This window comes from Melanerpes formicivorus, unplaced genomic scaffold (assembly GCF_026170545.1).
Source record: "Melanerpes formicivorus ecotype bairdi unplaced genomic scaffold, bMelFor1.0.p_v2 SCAF_5, whole genome shotgun sequence".
Classification (NCBI taxonomy): domain Eukaryota; kingdom Metazoa; phylum Chordata; class Aves; order Piciformes; family Picidae; genus Melanerpes; species Melanerpes formicivorus.
In genome coordinates, this window is record NW_027142357.1 from 22,163,178 (window position 1) to 22,182,181 (window position 19,004).

Genomic DNA, 19,004 nt, shown 5'->3' on the forward strand with positions numbered 1-19,004 from the left:
ATTTTGCAGCAGCTGCTCCCTAAGGTGGAACACAGGACACACACCTTTTTATCTTTTTATTCTGCATTTCTGACTTCTGGGGAGAAAAGTCCTATGAGAGAATTTATAGTCACATAAATCTTCCAAGTTTCCATATATTGTGATTTTTGATTGAAAACTCTTGCACTGAATCACTGGAAAATGATTAAGAGAAGAATTTTTCTTTACATGATTTACTTCTATAAGAAGACACTATTAGATAGGCTGACCTCAGCCAAAGTGTTCAGGCTTTATTATGCTATGCATTTAAAAGCAGCACCCGTCACATGAAATTAAATTATGTCCTTTTTAGAAATAAGACTATGCCATCTGTCCCTGAAATATCCTCTGCTCAGTTGTCCTGCAGTTTTGTAGATTCTGGCACAGGAAAACTGTTGCATTTGTGATAGAAGGGATCATTCTTTTCAGGAATGTTTAGCCTTTGGTATATCTCTTCATGTCATACATCTCCTTGTGTCATGTGAGTACACGTGCTAGCACTTGGCCAGCACCACTGCAGAGGATGCAGATACTGCATTGGTGCAGTAACTCTCATCAGGGTTTATCCCCACCAGCCAAAACATCTTAAAGCAGGCACTAGATCCAGATACTGTGACACAGCACACAGGGATGACATGCTGGTTAAAAAACAACTACAGATTTCACAGTTGCTATATCTGGGCAGCTGTTCCAGTACAATTAGATTAGTGATTTATGCTATCTGCTTTGTCCCATTTTGGGTAAGTGGATTGAGATGTACTTTTTTTCATCCTCATCGCCATTCAGATCTTGCAAATGCAGTCATTTCAAGAGTTGTGGATGGATTTTGGTTTGGGTTTTGTTTTGAGGTGTGTTTGAGTTTTATTGGTGGTTGTTATTGTTTTTTTTCCCCTTTTAGCCAGAGATTGGGGTGTTGAGATAAATGGTGGACAGGAGTCTTGTGTTTGGACATGAAAAAAGTAAAATAAAATCAAAAGCAGAATTGACATCTGCTAGCAATTCCTCCCTCTACCATACAAAAGAGACAAAACCTATTTCATCAGAATCGTATTTGTCATTTTGCAGGTATGCAGAATTTTCTATCATTTGTCTGACCTGTAATTGAAAGAGAAATTCAAACTCAGTAAGACACAGAGAGAAGAAATCAGTCCAAAAATGGAAAAATAGCTTTGCTTGGTGCATCAAAGCACATACCTTAATACACTTTCTCTTTTGAGGCTGTGATGACTGTTGACAATTCTGAGGAAGGGCTGATCCATAGGGAGAAATTAAGTGAAGGCTGTTGTGACATTGTATGGGAAGGGAGGTATAGAGGGAGTGTTCACAAAGTATGGAAAGGCAGGTTACTGCCTGAGGAGGAAGGCACAGAAGTGACAAGATGCTTGAACTGGCAGACTGTCACAAACCAACTGCAGAATAAGCACTTCTGAAGCTGCTTTATCCTTAACTGGTTAAACCAAAAACCTTTGCATAAGTTTTCATCGTAATTCTGTGCAGATCTTACCTATCTAAGGTTAAATTATTAATTTTCCCAGCTTGTTCTTGTTTTGGAATTTGCTTACTCCTGTAAACTAACTACAGCAGTTAACTTGTCATTTAAAAACAAATAGAACAACATTCCCCTTTACAAGAGGAAGGGCAGGGAAATAAAAATTTAAAAAATAGGTACCTGTTCTGTTGTCACATTATTTATTTATGCTATTATATCACATATTAGATAGGTTATGTTATTTAGTAAACAAAGCCTTGAAATCCCTTTGAACTGATCTCTTACATACTCCAAAATCCTAAATCCAACTGCCAGAGAGAGAAACAAGGAAGGGGTGGGAACTCTTACCCTTCCTCTATGTCTCACATCAGAACAATATGACAAAATCTTGGCTTCACACTTCAGGATAACAATAGCAGATGCGACCAGGAATTATTAGTAAGCACTCTACAACTACCTGAAGGGAGGTTGTAGACAGGCAGATGTTGGTCTGTTCTCCCAGGCAGCCAGTACCACAACAAGAGGACACAGTCTCAGGCTGTGCCAGGGAAGGTATAGGTTGGATGTTAGGAAGAAGTTCTATACAGAGAGAGTGATTGCCCATTGGAATGGGCTGCCTGGCGAGGTGGTGAAGTCACTATCATTGGAGGTGTTCAGGAGGAGACTTGATGGGGTGCTTGGTGCCATGGTTTTGTTGTTTAGGTGGGCTGGATTGGTTGATGGGTTGGACGCGATGATCTTGAAGGTCTCTTCCAACCTGGTCTATTCTATTCTATTCTAAACATCTTCCAGTGTCTGATCATGACCCAGAACCCATGACTAGGATTCCAGACCGCTACAATAACTGGGGGGCTCCTCATGGGGGCTGCTTAAGGTCCTTTTCTTTATTCACAGATTTGGCAGTGAGTGAAAGGCTCTCCTGGGTATTACCTGTAGAAATGCAGGTAACAATATTGCGATGAAGCAGTGTAACAGGTTGCCTAGAGAGCTTGTGGAGTCTCCAAACCTAGAAGTGTTCAAAGCAAGGCTGGAAAGGGTGTTCAGCAGCCTAGTCTACTATGAGGTGTCCCTTGCCCATGGCAGGGGAGTTATAACTAGATGATCTCTAAGGTCCCTTCCAACCCAAATCATTATATGATTCTATGACAGAGCAGAACTTAAGCGTATTTGTTTTGGTGACTGCCAGTATTATGCTCTGGAGGAATGATGCAAAGGATTCTATGTTTGCACATCTATGAGTCGCCAAGCCTCTTTATAGATTGGCTACTGCTAGTGACTCCAAGCCCAGCCTCCTCAAATTGCTAAAACCCATTAAGAGTTAATGAAGTCAAAGGGGGAGAGGAAACCACTGTAACCCTGAAAAGAAAGTTACCCACAGAGCATTATCACTTAGATACTAAGCCTTATTTTCCAAAGTTTTTCTTCAGTAATGACTGTATTAAGACTTGTACTGCAAAATTTATTTATATGCCATAATTCAAGAACAGTTGATGTTACTATTCTATCACAACACAAACATAACATGCTTCTATAATATGATTCTGAAGATTTTCCCATAATTTCACATGTATGTCCTGTCTCTCTGGAGAAGGGCACAAATTAACAGTAAACTGTTCAGCTTGCCTAATGTAAATTACTTCATACCGGGAAATTCCCCCACCAGCACCCTCTTTGATGCAACCACTAAAAGAATATCGGTCTATTATCTTCCTAAATCATATTTTTAATTGTGTCCAGCTGTGGAACAACGCCAATAATTTGGAGAGTTTTCCTGCAGCATTTACCAATCTAACTTAATGGAGCACTTAAGTCAACCATACTGTTTTCTGGGGTTTGTTTTGTTATTTTGTTTTTCATTACAGTTCCATCTTACTGCATCATAAGAACACAAATAAAAGGAACACACTGCATCTCACTTGAGTATAGCAAAAGAAAAATATTTCAGTATCAAAGTGTTATTCTTCAATTAATATTATATGAATTTTCTAATGAATTAAACTACACTTATGCGCTAAAGAAGAGGAAAATGGAGCCAAGTGTGCCTTCATTAAATGGCATGTATCCTCCTCCTCACTGTCAAAATTCATCAGATTATCAAAATCAGGAACAACACAGTATGTGTCTTAAGATACTGAAAAAGAATCAACTGCCAACTGCCTTCAGTAATGTGTGATAAGGATAATCCTGACAATGTGAAAAATCATACAGAAAGTCAATTTGCGTCAGGCTATAAAAACATTCAATAAGGTAAAGGGGAAAAGGAGATAGAATAGAATAGAATAGACCAGACCACATTGGAAGAGACCTTCAAGATCATCGTGTCCAACCCATCAACCAATCCAACCCACTTAAACAACTAAACCATGGCACCAAGCACCCCATCAAGTCTCCTCCTGAACACCTCCAATGATGGTGACTCCACCACCTCCCCAGGCAGCCCATTCCAATGGATCAGTAACTCTATCATCATGAACTACCCAGAGAAGGATGATAAAGCTGGTGAAGGGTCTGGGGAATAGGGGTACGAGAAGCGGCTGAGAGAACTGGGGTTGTTGAATCCAGGGAAAAGGAGGCTACCTGAAAGGAGGTTGTAGCAGGATGGTTGTTGGTTGTTGGTCTCTTCTCCTTACTAATTAAGTGACAGGACTAGAGGAAATGGCAGTTAGGTGGCAGGAACCTATAAACAATCACCCTTCAGGATAAAAGTTAATTACCCTCATATTTTCTTACTTTTCCTTCATCCTTGCAGCAAACACCTAAAAGGTAGCAATTAGACAAACTTCCCAGTATCTGAGCAAAGCTTACAGCAAATTATGAACATTATCCAAGAGAAGATGCTATCATAGTTTCCTTGATAAATAGCAAGCATTTAAAATTACTTTTTACATTGATGCAACACAGTTCTCTGAACGCCTTTACTACTTGAGATGTGTTTGCCATCTCTTTGTGGCTGAATAAATCATATCCATGACTTTGGAAAAAATAAATCACGTCATGATGTGACAAACTGAAGTACAGGTTTGAAGGTACCTCTTCAGGTAACTGTTTCCTTTTCCAAAAGCTTATAGTTTGTAAGCTCATGAAGAAAGATGCAAATATGCAATAATTAATTCATTGACAAACACAAGCTACAAGTTTGAATACTTTTCCTGTATAAATCTAATTACATTGGAAGCTGCTGATGTACACTAATCCAATAGCTTTTAGCATGACTTTTAAGCATTTTTAAGTATTAAGTTGCATCCAGAAACTGGAATTTTTTTCCCAACATTGTTCAAAAATTGCTAATAATATCTCTGCAGAGATGTAAAATACAACATCATGGTTTGTAACACAAAATGGTACAAAAGTGAAATTGGGCCTGCATAATTGTATGGATATACACATTTGAATAGCTGCTACTGTACTAGTGACCTTGTGATCTCAAAGAACACCAGCTTCTCGAGAGGGGTTTTTAGACCTCTGAAATCATGTTTTCAGTTTGTAGATATTTCCTTAATCTGTCCTCAAAGTAATGAAATTCATGTCTCATTACTGTTAACATGGTATCAACAAACATTTAGAAGTTCTATCAAAGTATTAGCAATGCCTTATGTACACTCACAGAGTAACAGAAAATTCAGTTTGTCTGCAGTGAAACCAATTACCATATTATGGGGGAAGAAAAAAATCAGAACAGTATGTGAATCACACGTATCAGTAAGCCACAAAAGTTATCTTACCAAAATGTTTAATTATGGCAAACAATTATTTACTAACTTATAAAATACTTTGTATTTCAGAAGAGCAGAGCTGACTTTTAGTGTAAATCATATTACAACCTTTGAGCACACAGCCAGTATGCACATTTGGTTTCTGGTACACATGAGCTACTTCTGCTTTGACACAATAGGGTGTCTGAAAACTCCCTGTATTTCACTGAACGGAACAAAATTCAGAACTGCAAGGACAATTAAACATTAATCCTGCTTACCAAGACAGGTGGCAGACTTGCCATCTGTTGAAGTCCTTAAAGCAGGGTTTGATATTGTTTTAAAGATTTTTTTTATACAGTTTTTTGGAGAGAAAAAAAAAAGAACAAAGGAAAACCCCACACCTTTGATCCATAGTGTACACTTGTGGACATGGCTGTGATAAAGGGAGAAGAGACTGGTGGCACAATCCAGCAACAGTTTGGTCTTTGCCATTACATTACAGATGCCTGGTTTTGTGTCGCTTTCCATTCTGGTCCCTAATGTTTGTGTTCCTGCTTTAAAATAATGTCACAATCTTATCTTGGTTCAGTATTTCAGCTCAACTTGCAGAGGATTAGAAAGGAATATTCCTTTCAACATTTCTGAATGTAGAATCTAGTTTCCACAGTGTGATCGTTTTTTCCCATCCTCAGTGGCACTGATAATTGAGCACAGCTGGAGACAAGCTTATGGCCAGAAGCAGCAGAGAGACACTTCAAATGTGCCTGGAAGGTATTTTGTGCTCACAGTGAGTTCATAATGACATGATTATGAAGTAGCTTTTGGTACAAACTCCAGCAGACCTCTGGTGACTTTCATATCCTCCTTCAGCACTGGCCACGACTCTTTGGATATACAACTCTCTGCTATGATTTTGAGCATCGGGGTGCAACACTTGCCATTGCACCAATGCTCAATATTTTTTAGGATCAAATTAATTTGAGAAAGCAAAGGTTTTGATCATAATACGGGAAATTTAAGTGATAATTACAGTCTGCATCATAAAGGCAAAGTAGATAAACTCCCTCAAACAGTCAGTACTGGTTGCAGTATACAAGTAATACTTGTTGCCAATACTACTGCCACTGTTTGTATGTATCACAGTGTAGGCAGATGGACACTATGCATGCAACCTGAGCTACCTGGAGCAAGAAAGAAGGTAGGAAACAATGTTTTATTTTTTGAGGTATGCAAACGAATCAGTTGGTAACTAACCTTGTAACACATGACTGCAGTGATAGAATGCAGTGTGCCACACAGTATAGATCAAACTGAGCAGGCTGTATAAATTTCAGAGCTATAAACAAGGCTACAAAAGATGCATGGGCAGAAAAAAGGAAGTGGGAAATACAGCAGAAATCAAGAGGCAGTTCATTAGCAGCTGCAAGCACACAAATGATCTTGTATATGTCAATGGTGAAGAAAGACTGCAAAGTATGGGCAGTTATGGATCTGTGTAGTCCCACCTCAGCCTCTGGCATTCCCACCAAATGTCACAATTGACTCTGATGACGATGAGCTAAGTTTTCAGTAATCAACAATTGGTCCGTAAAGTTATATGGGAAAATATATTTGGTTCTTAACAAGTCTATGTTTTAGCTTTTCTCTGTTTTAAATTTTTGGTGAAACTAAAGGTTCCTTCACACTACAAAGTACAATAAACAACTCAAAGTAGAAGAGGGGTTTGTGTGGGGTTTTTTTTTACATAAATACTAGCAAAGCCACTCAATAAATGTACATCCTTTCTCTGATAATTTGTTTTAACAGATTATTTTTTTTTTGAGAAAACTCTCACTTCCTTAATGGCAACAACAAGCTAAATTCACTAAAGCCAAAATGCATTTTTTGATGCTTACTCGAAGTCCAACAGTTTGAGTACCTTTATTCACACAGTAGCCTATTGACTTGTACTACTAGTCAAATGGATAGATGCACAAGAGTAAACCTTTCCACTGCATGCCATTATAGACCATATTCTGGGAGCTATATAAATAATAATTATAATGTACATAGTAATTAATTAGTGTTATCTTCTTCTTAACAGCACACAATTAAATATGACAGAAAGGCAACAATTTCTAATAATTTTACACAGTAGTGTAATAATGAAATGGTATCTCTGCTCTAAGACTTTTGTATCCATTCCACACTAACCATTCAAAACTAAGAATGCTCGTTGAATAAACAATGTGTAAAAGATGAAGAACAGTAGTAGAAATTAATAGGTGTGCTTCCTTTAAGAAAAAAAAAAAATAATTAAAAAGCACACAAACTTTATCACTTTTTGGTAAAATGTAGGTCACCTACAGTTTCCATAGTAACCACTGCTGAACTATAGCTCTACAGATGACCACTGCTTATGTCTGCTTTCTTTGCTAGCAGGTGTACAAATACAGCCATTTCTCAGTTAAAATAAGAGCTAAGGGAGTGCTTAAAATCACCATTAGTTTACTTCTAAACATAACTTCTGCTTTAACATTTTCAAAAGTATTCCCTAATATCCTTGTGTATATAAATTACTCTGCTAACCAATTGGAAACATGTAAAAACAAATTTTCAATATTAAAAATCTACTCTGTCTGCATCTCAAGCCAAGTGTCTCTAAAAGAGACAATCAACTTTATAAATTTTATTTGCAACTTCTTATACAAAGCCACCTACTAAACATCAAGCAATACAGAAGTTCAGGAAGCAATGTCATTAGGTTAAGCTGTCTTTAATAAGCACGCAGCAAGTTCAGAGATGGTATAGTCAGTACATTCACTGCAAGTCAGAGTTAACAGGCTGGTTTATTATTATTTTGCACACAAGCACACGGTGGAACCCAGTCATGTATAACAAGGCTGGAGCCATGGATAATAACAGTTAAAGCCTCACTTGGGAGGAAGTGGTATAGTCTTCAGTCAGTCTGATGGTGAAAATCCCTTTCTCACCACTATTACTCTGGGGCATACATAGCTGGCGATGAATTCATTAAAACACAAAAGACTCCATGGTACAGAAAAGCTCTAATTGGCTTTAATAGTGAACTGGGAAATAACAGAACAAGTCAATGTCCTTGACAAATGCTGTTTTCTCCTTTAGAACTATGTCATTTAACTATGATTTGAGTTCAAATTAAATCAGCTACTTACGTATTTTTACAAGTATTATAAAACCTCTGAAATACAAGCTTTGAGGTATGGATGCTAACTCATATGTCTTACTGCTAGTACTACCACAAGTACATTGCACAAGTAGGATAGCATTAGTATTCACATGAACAATCAAAACACCAAAAATGCTACATATTTAGTGAACAGAAGAATTATAATCAATAGTGTTGAGCAGTATCAATGAAGAGTCATGTCTCCTCACTTGCTTTAAATGCTTGCAAGCTCAAAACTGCTGGTAGATGAGCACAAAATACCACTGCAAGATTGCTGGGAGCCAAAAAGACAAGAAGTCATGGAACAGAGAAAGTTTGAGAAAGCTGTCTCATTCCCATAAGAGCTTTAGCAAAAAAATCCACCCCAAATCCTCAAACAATCCATGTAACCAGTTTTACTCCACTGAATTAGCAAATTCCAAAGAAATAATAATTTGTATACATTCCCATAACTGGAACTTCTAAACATGTCACTATGGTATTTTTGGGGGGGAGTTATACTCTGTTTCTTTATAAACCTTCAAGGATCAGAATCTTTGATACAATTTGCACTTGGTGCATACCAGCAGACTGTCATGAGCTGCACAACATTACAGCAAACAGCAAGAGTGTAATACACATGGGAGATGAGACTGGTCTGCACAGAAAGAAGAAAGCAGGAAGCCAACACACCCTCCAGCAGACTTACTAATGCTTTTAGTTTTTCTAGAATGCTTCAATCAAAGGTCTTCAATTTTTTTTTCCACAGGCCAGTAATTTCCATGGATCCATTCCTCCCCACAGTTCTACATTTACTCTAAATGCTTTCTGTCTTTTAAGACTGTAAATTATCAGAGGAAGCCTGTCTGTATTTTACCTATGCAGACATAGGCCTTGATCTTAAGCAGGTCCAAGTCTAAACCAAATAGGGTCAAAAAGCCCTACCACAACACAAGTGATGTAAAAAGAATCAGAATATAAAAACCTTGATTGCTGAAGTCAGATAATACTGAGTAAGATAAGAGGGTACAGTTGCATCTTTCTTGTAAGCATTAGAACAGTTTCATCATGAAGCACCAAGAAAAAACTAAGTTCATTTGCTCTGCTTTACAAGCACAACTGCTTAAAAAACCTCAAACAAGCAGGCACACAAAACCAAACCAAAAGAAACTGAAGCCATACAGAAAGCTGTTCCCAGCTCACTGCTAGAGACTTTTACATTGTAGTCACACAAACACAGATTTGGAAGCTGTATCAATTGACAGAGAAAACAGCAATAAGCCACTGTATGGAAGGAACCTCTATACCAAGATCCCCTCACTACAAAAAGAAATTGCATCTTGTTTTTGTCCTTCTGATGTTAACCACCCTCACTCACGCCTACTGGTAAATCAATTGCTTGTGAGAGTGAAGATTAGCAGAAGAACATTCAGCAAGAGAAAAAACCCACTACCAATGGCTCATGGTGAGGGTGATACACACTGAAATTAGTTATAATGTTTACAGTAATGGACAACAAGACTATAATTTGCTAAAAGCACTCATTGTAACTTGGCTTTAAATTTCAAAATGTGTTTAAAGTCATCTTTAGAGACTAGTAGTAAAAACTGTAAACCAGTATAAAATGAAGAATATGTACGAAACACATGAAACAACACTGGCACTAGGTAAGAAGAAAGGACACTGTAATAGTCTTTCTGAAGATTCCTTTGCTTTGTAAGAGCACATAAAGCAAATTCAAAGAAAGCTGCTGAAGGGCCATTGGGACTCTCACTAGGAATAAAAGCCAGTGCTAGGATACAGCTGTCTTGTGAATGCAAGCATATTTTTTTTTTTTTTCAGAAAAAATGAAGCTATTGTAAGTTATAAACTGGTAACAGAAAATGTATTTTTCCTCTTCTCTGTTCATCAGTGATTTCCTTACAGAAGTTAACATAACTTTATCAGGCTGCCCATACCTTTCAGTGGTATCCAGCTGTTGTCATAATGCTTCTTCATGTCTGAAGAGCAGGATGGCTATTTTTAGTGCCCAAGACATCTTAAGGTTTTAACACATTTAAAAATTCTGATATTGTTTGCCAAAGACCATTGAACAACTCTTCACTAAAATAAAGCCCATCTATATCCCAACTTTATGGTTTCTTCAGAAAAGAATGTTGAGTAAGACTAGTTTACACTAGTTAGCTGAAAAGGAACTTTTGAAAGGATGGTGGGCTTAGGAACATTCATGTTTGTCAGCAAAGGCATGGCTGTCATGATTGTGTGTTTCTAAAATTACATGCACATGTCATAAAGAAAGATGTCTATGTCTATAAATTAGACTTTAGAATTATCAAAATTATTTTGCACAGTGTAATGGCATCTAGAGGCATCAACTGTTACAAAAGTCTAAAACTAGTGACTAAGATTCAATCTCATGTACTACTTCAATTGCAAATAAATCTAGTTTTTATTCTGCATCACAGATCAAGAACAAAATCTAGCCATGATATTTCATTTTTAGCTAATCTCACAGACAAGAGCAAATCAGAAAGTATCATTCCATACATCATGTTAACGTCATTCTGCACTACGGATCCCCGACTTGGCTGCAAGAGATGGTTCCATACCCACAGACAGTACATACTCAAGAATATGGACCAGGATTTACACTAGTTCTTGCTGCAAGGTTCTTGTCTATTGACTAATAAGCACAGAAAGGTCCAGAAGTGCTGCATTTCCCAGTAATTTTCTAATGTGTTTTTGAAATATGTTCCACACACATCAATGTAGTGAAAGAGGATGAGTCACTTTGACTAAGAATTTGCAAACTGCTGGAGCATTAAATTCTTTTGATCTTGATAAGCTGGCTCATTCTTATTCTGTTCATTAGCCCTCCCTCTTTTCCCAGTTATGAGCCAGCCAATCTGTAGCCTTTTCTGCAAAGTGACATATTTACCAAGAAAAATCTGTTACCACCACTTTCCTGCTCTAACTGAAAAAACACCCTGTTGCTTGTCAAGCTCCTTGTCTCAGAGAACCTCCTCTCTACATGGCATAGCTGTTTTTCCCACCCTGATCAGCTCTTTATTAGCTCCTCTGTTTCCTCACTAAGCACTAGCTGCTCATCTATGCACTCAATGCTTTTATAGTCCAGCAAATCATGTTCTTGCTCCTCTCTTTGTATTTTATCCTTCCACCTACTGAAACTCCACCATTAGTTCCCAAGTACCATTTTGCTGATGACACACAAAAATTGCCAAAGAATCTCAGAAAAAACACAGCGTGTCTTTCAGACATGCCTTGATTATTACATTTCTTTAAGGGTTAACTTTGGAATGTAAATATCTACATGATGAGAAAAGTAAGAATGTCTTAAATTGTAAGTAGAAATTATCATTAATTTCCCAGAGTTTTCTTGCAACTGTAATAGAGCTATTTTCTCATCTGTTATATCTGAAAAATTAGTGTATGCAGAGTCTGCCACATACAGGTATCCACATTTAGGCAGCAATTCAATTACAGTACTGATTAGCAAAAAGCATATTGATGTTTTCACTCTAGTCCTTTGATGGAAAAATACTTTACAGCCCCAAAAAATCTTTTAGCACTTTATTCTTTACCCATTAAAAATCACGGTTGTCATAGAAACTGCAAAAACTGAAGTCAGTCATGACATAACAAGATCATGGAAAATGTCTGCTGGCTCAGGTCTTCATGCTGGAAATGCTTCAGTGAATTTAACCAGGGAGTCAAGAAATTCTCCAAATCTAACAAAGAATCTTGTAAGAACAGGTATGATTATTGTTTTGAATAATCCTGTCACTGTCTGGGAAGTAACAGTATCTATTACTTCTGCTTTATATGCTGGGTACATTAACAGCAGACAGGCACTTCCCAGAACATTCAGTACAAGCCTCCACTTAAGGGTACTGAATTTCTTTGATCACAAGTTTGAGATACCCTGGAGGGACTTTTGGTCAGCATTCCTGAGGTCTCACATTTGGCATTTTAAACTAGGACAAATCACTTTAAAAAATATATTGCCACTAGCTTCTGTCTCTTACATACGTTGTTCAGAAAAAGATTTCCAACGTGCTGACCTGGGCCCCAACCCAAGGTGGTCCACCTCCATGGATATTATTTCAGGTTATTTTCATAAGACATGAAACTCACTAAAATAAAATTCCACTCAACTAAGGCCACAAGAGCCTTTCACTCTCCATCTCCCAGAACCGAATCACAGACCAACTCCACATACCAGAGTTCTTCCTGCCTCTTACAGGAACCACTTGACACTTCATAATCACTAACTTGACAGGACTGACACACTGCAACCATTTGCCATTCAAACAGAAACCATCCCACTGAAAAGAAAATAATCACAATACACAGGAATATTGTAGGGCTGGCTTCACTGCAGGTGAACAAGCAAGTAGCTTAACCATGAATAACACAAACAGCAGTAATGTGAAGGTGGGAATACATCTTTGAAAAAAATAAAAAATCTCAGAAGCTTTGAATGGAGTTTCATGGAGAAATGTAAGGGCCTTTTTTCTGTTTCCTTAAGATGTATTTTCACTGTAGCTTTTATTTGTTCTTTCAAATAACTAGGTACATGCATTATGAATAGCGAGCAAACAGGCCCTGGTGTTCCCCATGCTTTCCTGAGGTTATCATGATTGCATCTAGAAGTTTCCAGACCTGTTAAACAATTGCACTGTCCTTCCACCCTGCTTAAGAATTATATTTAATGGCAGGGGTAAGCAGAAATGAGATAAACTTTCAATTTGCACCCAAGATGAAGCTTGAGCCAGCACAAATTCACCTGCCAAATTCCCTAACCAGGAGTTTAGAAAAAGGGTCTGATTTAAAGCAAAGGGAAATCCTGATTCCAATAAAACAACTAGCTAACAATCCACTAGAGAAAGAGTAAACTTTCTTCAAGGAAAAAAGAAACAACCACAAATCGTATCTCAGTAACAAAAATGGCATTAATTAATTTGTTTCCTACATAGATCATGTTTCTCAAATATATCTTCCTAGAAAACAAGTGCCTGATTCACACAAATCCCTAAACCTTAGGAGAAGGGAGACAGATACCCTTCTTCAGTAGACTGGGGCCCTAGTCAACAATGTGTATAAAACCCTGGGGCTTCTCACTCTTCAGTTCTGTGGCATTCTGTCAGACACTTTACACTTAAAACATCACTCAGCATTTCTGTATGTCATTACCACAGTTACTCCTCTTGTTCATACATATGTACACAAACACACAGAAATGCTTCTTCACACTAGATATACATATACACACATATACAGTTATGCTTTTTTCAAGCTATAAATATATGCACATGTGTAAACATGCACATTTGTTTCCATTGAAGCAACTGAGGAAATGAAAAGCATATAATGCTGCTTGAATCATTTAACTGATTTGGATATGCCTAACAGTTATTTTTTAATAAAACATGCTACCACAGGAAAAGAAATATGAAGATTAATGCAAATGTTGAGTATTAATTACTACCAATAGTCTTAATCTACATGCAGATTATAAAATACTGTTATAATATTACTTTCCACTATCTACTATGTGCTGAGAGGGATTACTGGAGCTCATGGCATAATAGAGGATTTTTTAGATCACTGTTGTGCGTCTCAGCAGTTCCTTGGAGAAGCAATGAATCTGCACATGTATTGATAAAAGAAGAGCAGAGTGGCTTTGGGCACACAGTATGAGCCCAGAGTTCAGGGAACGTGTACAGAATAAACACTTCACTGCATAAAGTGGGCTGAGGAGGAAAGAATTTCACACCAGTCACAGACTGGGCTAGAGCAAACACCTCTTACATATTCTAAAAGCTTGCTGTTATGCATATAACATATGCTAGTGAGGACAGGGCTGCCTGCAGCAGCAAGGCATGCTCTGTCGTTTTGCCCTGTATTAAAACTTTATGCAACCCAATTCTGCAACTTGCTCAAATAACCTTTATCTGAAAATATTCTTACTGATTATCATTTTATACACACAGAGATTTTGGACTGCCAATAAATTTATCATTTGGGTTTTAAAGAAGCTAATGACTAATAGAAATTATCAACGACAGACAACAATAATCTGAAAACTACTACCACCAGAATCTGACTGAAAAGAAATGAGTTCTGATACAAAATATACAACTCCAGATCTTCTGACAAACCTTTAGTAAGTAATAATCTGTTGCAGTAATCACTCCAGTAAGATCATTTTTCCCAGAAACATTTGAAAGAACATTTCCAGAAAAAACAACATATGCTAGTGAAATTGAGAAAATAAACTTGTTACATAGGGATTGATGGATTGTCAGTTAAAAAGCAGGAAAATACTCTAAAGTTTTTCAGCTAATTTGTATGAACTACTACATTTTCTGGGGCTATAGGTCTGATTCTTCACTACCATGTATAAACACTACTGTAAAAAACAGTGTAGATATTGCTTCTGTTTTGATACTGATAAATTGTACAAGATTCAATTATGGAGAGCTAAGCTCCTTAAAGTCAGTCTTTCTTGTTTATTCATGCCTTACAAAACCACTTGAACTAGTTTATTTAATGATTGGGATGTTTTGAGGTGTTGGGATTTTTCTCCTCAAAATCCTTACAAAATACTTACCTAGAAAGCTCCATTAGAAAAGTACTGCCATTTCCTCCAGAAACATGAGCAAACAGGTTTTGGCTTTGTCAAGAATGAAACAATGAAAAAATAAAATAAAATAATTAAAACCCACAACAAGCAAAAACAAAAACAAAACAAAAAACAAACAAACAAAACCACACCAATTAAAAAAACCACATCATAATGGAAAACAAATGAAAGCTAAGCAAAATAAATGTATCTGCATCATGCAGTAAAGAGTAGACAAAAGCACTAGCAGACTGCCAAGTGGAAGAAATTCCAGCCTGAAAATCCCATTGCTAAATTTGGAGACTTCAAGTTCCAAGAGCCAACACTGAGAGCCTCAAACACAATCATGATGGGCAATAATGAGCTGGGGAGAGGGAGGCATTTGAACATTTAACCTGTGCCTCAGATCACCCCAATCTTTGTTTTTTCCATTAGCACTCTAAATTGAGCTTGCCTACAGAAAACCTGACGTTTTCAAAACCACTCAGTACTGGCTGCCATCTGCACTCACCAGAGGTGAGGCAGCAAAACTGAAAGTATCAAATCAGAACACAGGATGCACACACACATTTGGCAGCAGAAAGCAGCAAAGAGATCCCAAAGCTAGCAGAGACATGAGCCAGTACATTGATAAAGAGAAACACAGTTCCCTGCAGGCTTAACAGAAAAGGCAAGGTCAGCTAAGATATCAGACGAGGCTTGCATAAACAACTACCACCAGAGTCCCTTTTCAAAAAACTAAGTCTTCACATTGTCAACATTTTAATACAATAAAAAGAGAAAAATGCTTCAAAATTAAATTAGATAGCCTACACTGTATTTTTTCCAAGTATGGTGAACCATTCTTAGCTTGTCTAAAAAATTAGTATGATGCCTTACACACCACTTTAGTACTTACGAGTGAAATGATTAGAAGTGGATGGATGGACATTACTTCCACTGTCAGCACTTTCACTGCTAGAAATGTCATCATCTGATTCCCACACACAGGAACAAGGTGAACTGCCATCAACTTCTTCAAACTTCCTCTTTAAAATTCCACTCATTGCTGCAATGCCGTCACATGCACCTGTAACAGGAACAGAGGCAATGAAGCATTGAAACACCTGAAAACCCTCAGACAGATACTACTACCTGTAGCTAAATGGCTCCTTACCAAGAGTTTTAAACAACTTTTCCATGAAGGAGACAAAAATCTTTACCATCAGTACACTCATTATCTCACTGGCTTTCTTCCAGGCAGACTTTTTTCTTAAGATGGAAGGCAAATGGTACCTGAATTCCACCAGCACAGATCATTCTATAACCGGTCTCATGCACTAAAAAATACTTCAGTTATGCTGCAAATTTGGGCCAAGCATGAAGTACATATAATTCATATATTTCAGCAGAAATGTGCCTTTATACAATAGTTAAAAATTTACTTGGTACCAAGAAACAAGACAAAAATCAGTGTTTACTAATAAATATGGTTCAGAAAGAAAAAGTTATCTCTTTTGATTCCAAGGTCTCATTTATGTAATACTCAGTACTATCAAATGCCCTCATTCTCAATTAGATTTGAGAGCATGAAATACTAAGCATCTTTACAAGCCAGGCCCTGCATACAGTTCTGGCTCATTCTGTCATTTTAATTTATGCAGAAGTTTCTTGCAGAGCTTTTGTGAAATTCAGATATGAGTACTGGCACACATGTAGACTATTTATATTCACACAAGTATAGTATCAAGGAACTGAATCTATCCTTAGGAACTTGGCTTCCTAATAACACTGTTCAACAAAGCCAGAGTCATGTTGAACATTCCTTACTGTTTCCCATTCATATGTAACAGCTGATCTTCTTATTCCACTTATGAAATACCAAACAGAAGAAGATAAAAATATTTTTAAAGCAATTCCTAGGTCATTTTAATGCATCTGACAGCCCAAAACATTTTTTCCTCTATCTTTAATTAAAAAAGAGATCTTAAAATTTAGTGTCATCACCATTACTGATTACATCCTACTGAAGACTGGAAATTAATTCTAAGATCTTAATTTAGAAGTTACAGATAATATCTACTCTCTGACTACACTAATCAGTGGAACACTGCTGTAAATAGCTGGGGGGGAAAGGCTGCTGTTTGATGCTTTCAAGCATATAGTATCAAAAATCCTCATTCTTTCCAATGCCAGTTGCCTTGAACCCGTTAAGCTGCCAATTCAATTAATTTTGTAACAAAGCTGAATTCCTCCAGTAAGTTTCATTCTACCTTTATAGATGTATCTAATTTCAGCATAGGTGTGGAATCACAACACTAAGCACAGATGCTGCATAAAATGATCTTCAGCGCCAAACTTGTTTGTATGCAGAGCACACTAAAAATTAAATAACGAATACATTAGGTTTAAATACTGTCAGTCACACAGACAGCTTTAAATGCATATGCCTGTCATGATGTTCTCAGATTATTTTACTATATAGGAAAAAAATGTTTTCCTGAAAGGGAATTTTTCCAGCTTAAGACATGACTTAAAGCTTAGATCTCAACCTTTGCCCTTTTCTCCAAAAATTAATTACTACAAACTACAAAGAAAGTATTGTGTTTTTATTCTGAGGAAAAAGAAGGAACATTTAACATCACTTTGCAATAATCTTTCAAAAAAATGTAACAATATCTGAAATTGCTAAGCATCAAACTTTAATAAAATTGGGGGAGGAGAAGTGAGGAAAAAAACAAACAACAAAGCTCGCACACTGAAAACTAACAATAATAGAGAGGGGGCGAACCCCTCCCAAAAAAACAGGTTCAGCAACAACTCCTCTGAACTGTAGCCCACATCCTCACTGTATCTATCTCTTGCCAACCACCTTTCCCATTGCTTCCTGCAGTGCTTACAGCACTGAAATTGTGAAATCACCATTATTTCCATGGCAACAGCCTGCAATATCAAAACCACAGGATTATAGCCTGACTGCAGAAGAGGGTAAAGAAGCAGCTGGAGTGTGAGAAAGAAAATGCTTACACTCAAACCTCTCAGTCATAGAGAGTGATAAATGGGATGACAAAGAGTTTATCATACAAGTGAGACAGGTCAAATCTGCATTAAAGCCCATTGAAATTGTGGCTACAGGAATCATGAATTTCTAGGTCCAAAAAACCTCAGTCATAACTGCATTGTAAGGCAAACCTAATAGCTGCAATCATCACCACTGTGCAGTCCGTCAGAAAGCAGGAACTAATTTCATAGACTGAGATGATTGCCAGGCAAAAGCCCTTTTGGCAGACATTGTCCTCTCCAAGTATACTGCACAGCTACTGAATGACTAACATTCATTTTGTACATAAGTTCTTGTGGATAGAGAGAGCCTCAATAGCCAGAACTGTTTTCATCTTGCAGCAGAAACAAATGTTTTTCTACACCAGGGATTTAAATTTGCTTGCATTTAGTATAGCCTACATTTGCACCTGGTGTCACAACCTCGTAGCAGCAAAGCTGTAATGAACCATAACAAACAATTCCCAGGATCCCTGGAAGTGGCATACAGGTTAGTTCTACCACCAGCTAGCCAAATGAGATAACCCAGGATGTTTGGGAACACTGCAGAACCTGAGTATCACCACATCACATAAAGAAGGCACAGCTATTCATTGTATATATTCAGTATCACTGTTGTCCAATTTTTGTTCTGAATCTCTTCCAGGAAGATTATCAAGATGGTTGTTTCACAAAATATCATGATAAAATTTAGGCATCCCAGTCTCTCTCCTATCAAGTCTCCACTGGAAAATGTTACACATGGTAAAGGAGGAAATACCATTATTCAAGAGCTTCACTATCACAGAGATAGATTAAAGACTATCTAAAACTGTACACACTATGTACCAACAGATTTCTTTAGAATAACATCTGTATGAACAGCTGCTGCTCCCTAAGCCAATATTCTTCAGAAAGAGGCACATCTGTACAGTAGCATGAGGCATGTACTGATACTTAACCCACGCCTTG

At 37.4% G+C, this 19,004-nt stretch overlaps 1 protein-coding gene across 5 annotated transcripts in view; it reads right to left on the reverse strand.

Moving 5' to 3' along the window:
- Positions 1-19,004, reverse strand: part of CSRNP3 (cysteine and serine rich nuclear protein 3) — a 107,856-nt gene that overhangs the window by 59,521 nt on the left and 29,331 nt on the right. For 4 of the 5 annotated variants that reach the window (XM_068138716.1, XM_068138718.1, XM_068138717.1 and 1 more), the window contains exon 2: positions 15,913-16,083. In XM_068138716.1, the coding sequence (XP_067994817.1) occupies positions 15,913-16,060 (148 nt within the window). In that variant the 5' untranslated portion in view covers positions 16,061-16,083. Of the gene's footprint in view, positions 1-15,002; positions 15,066-15,912; positions 16,084-19,004 lie in introns of those variants that run through there. The other variant, XM_068138720.1, reaches the window with a different exon arrangement.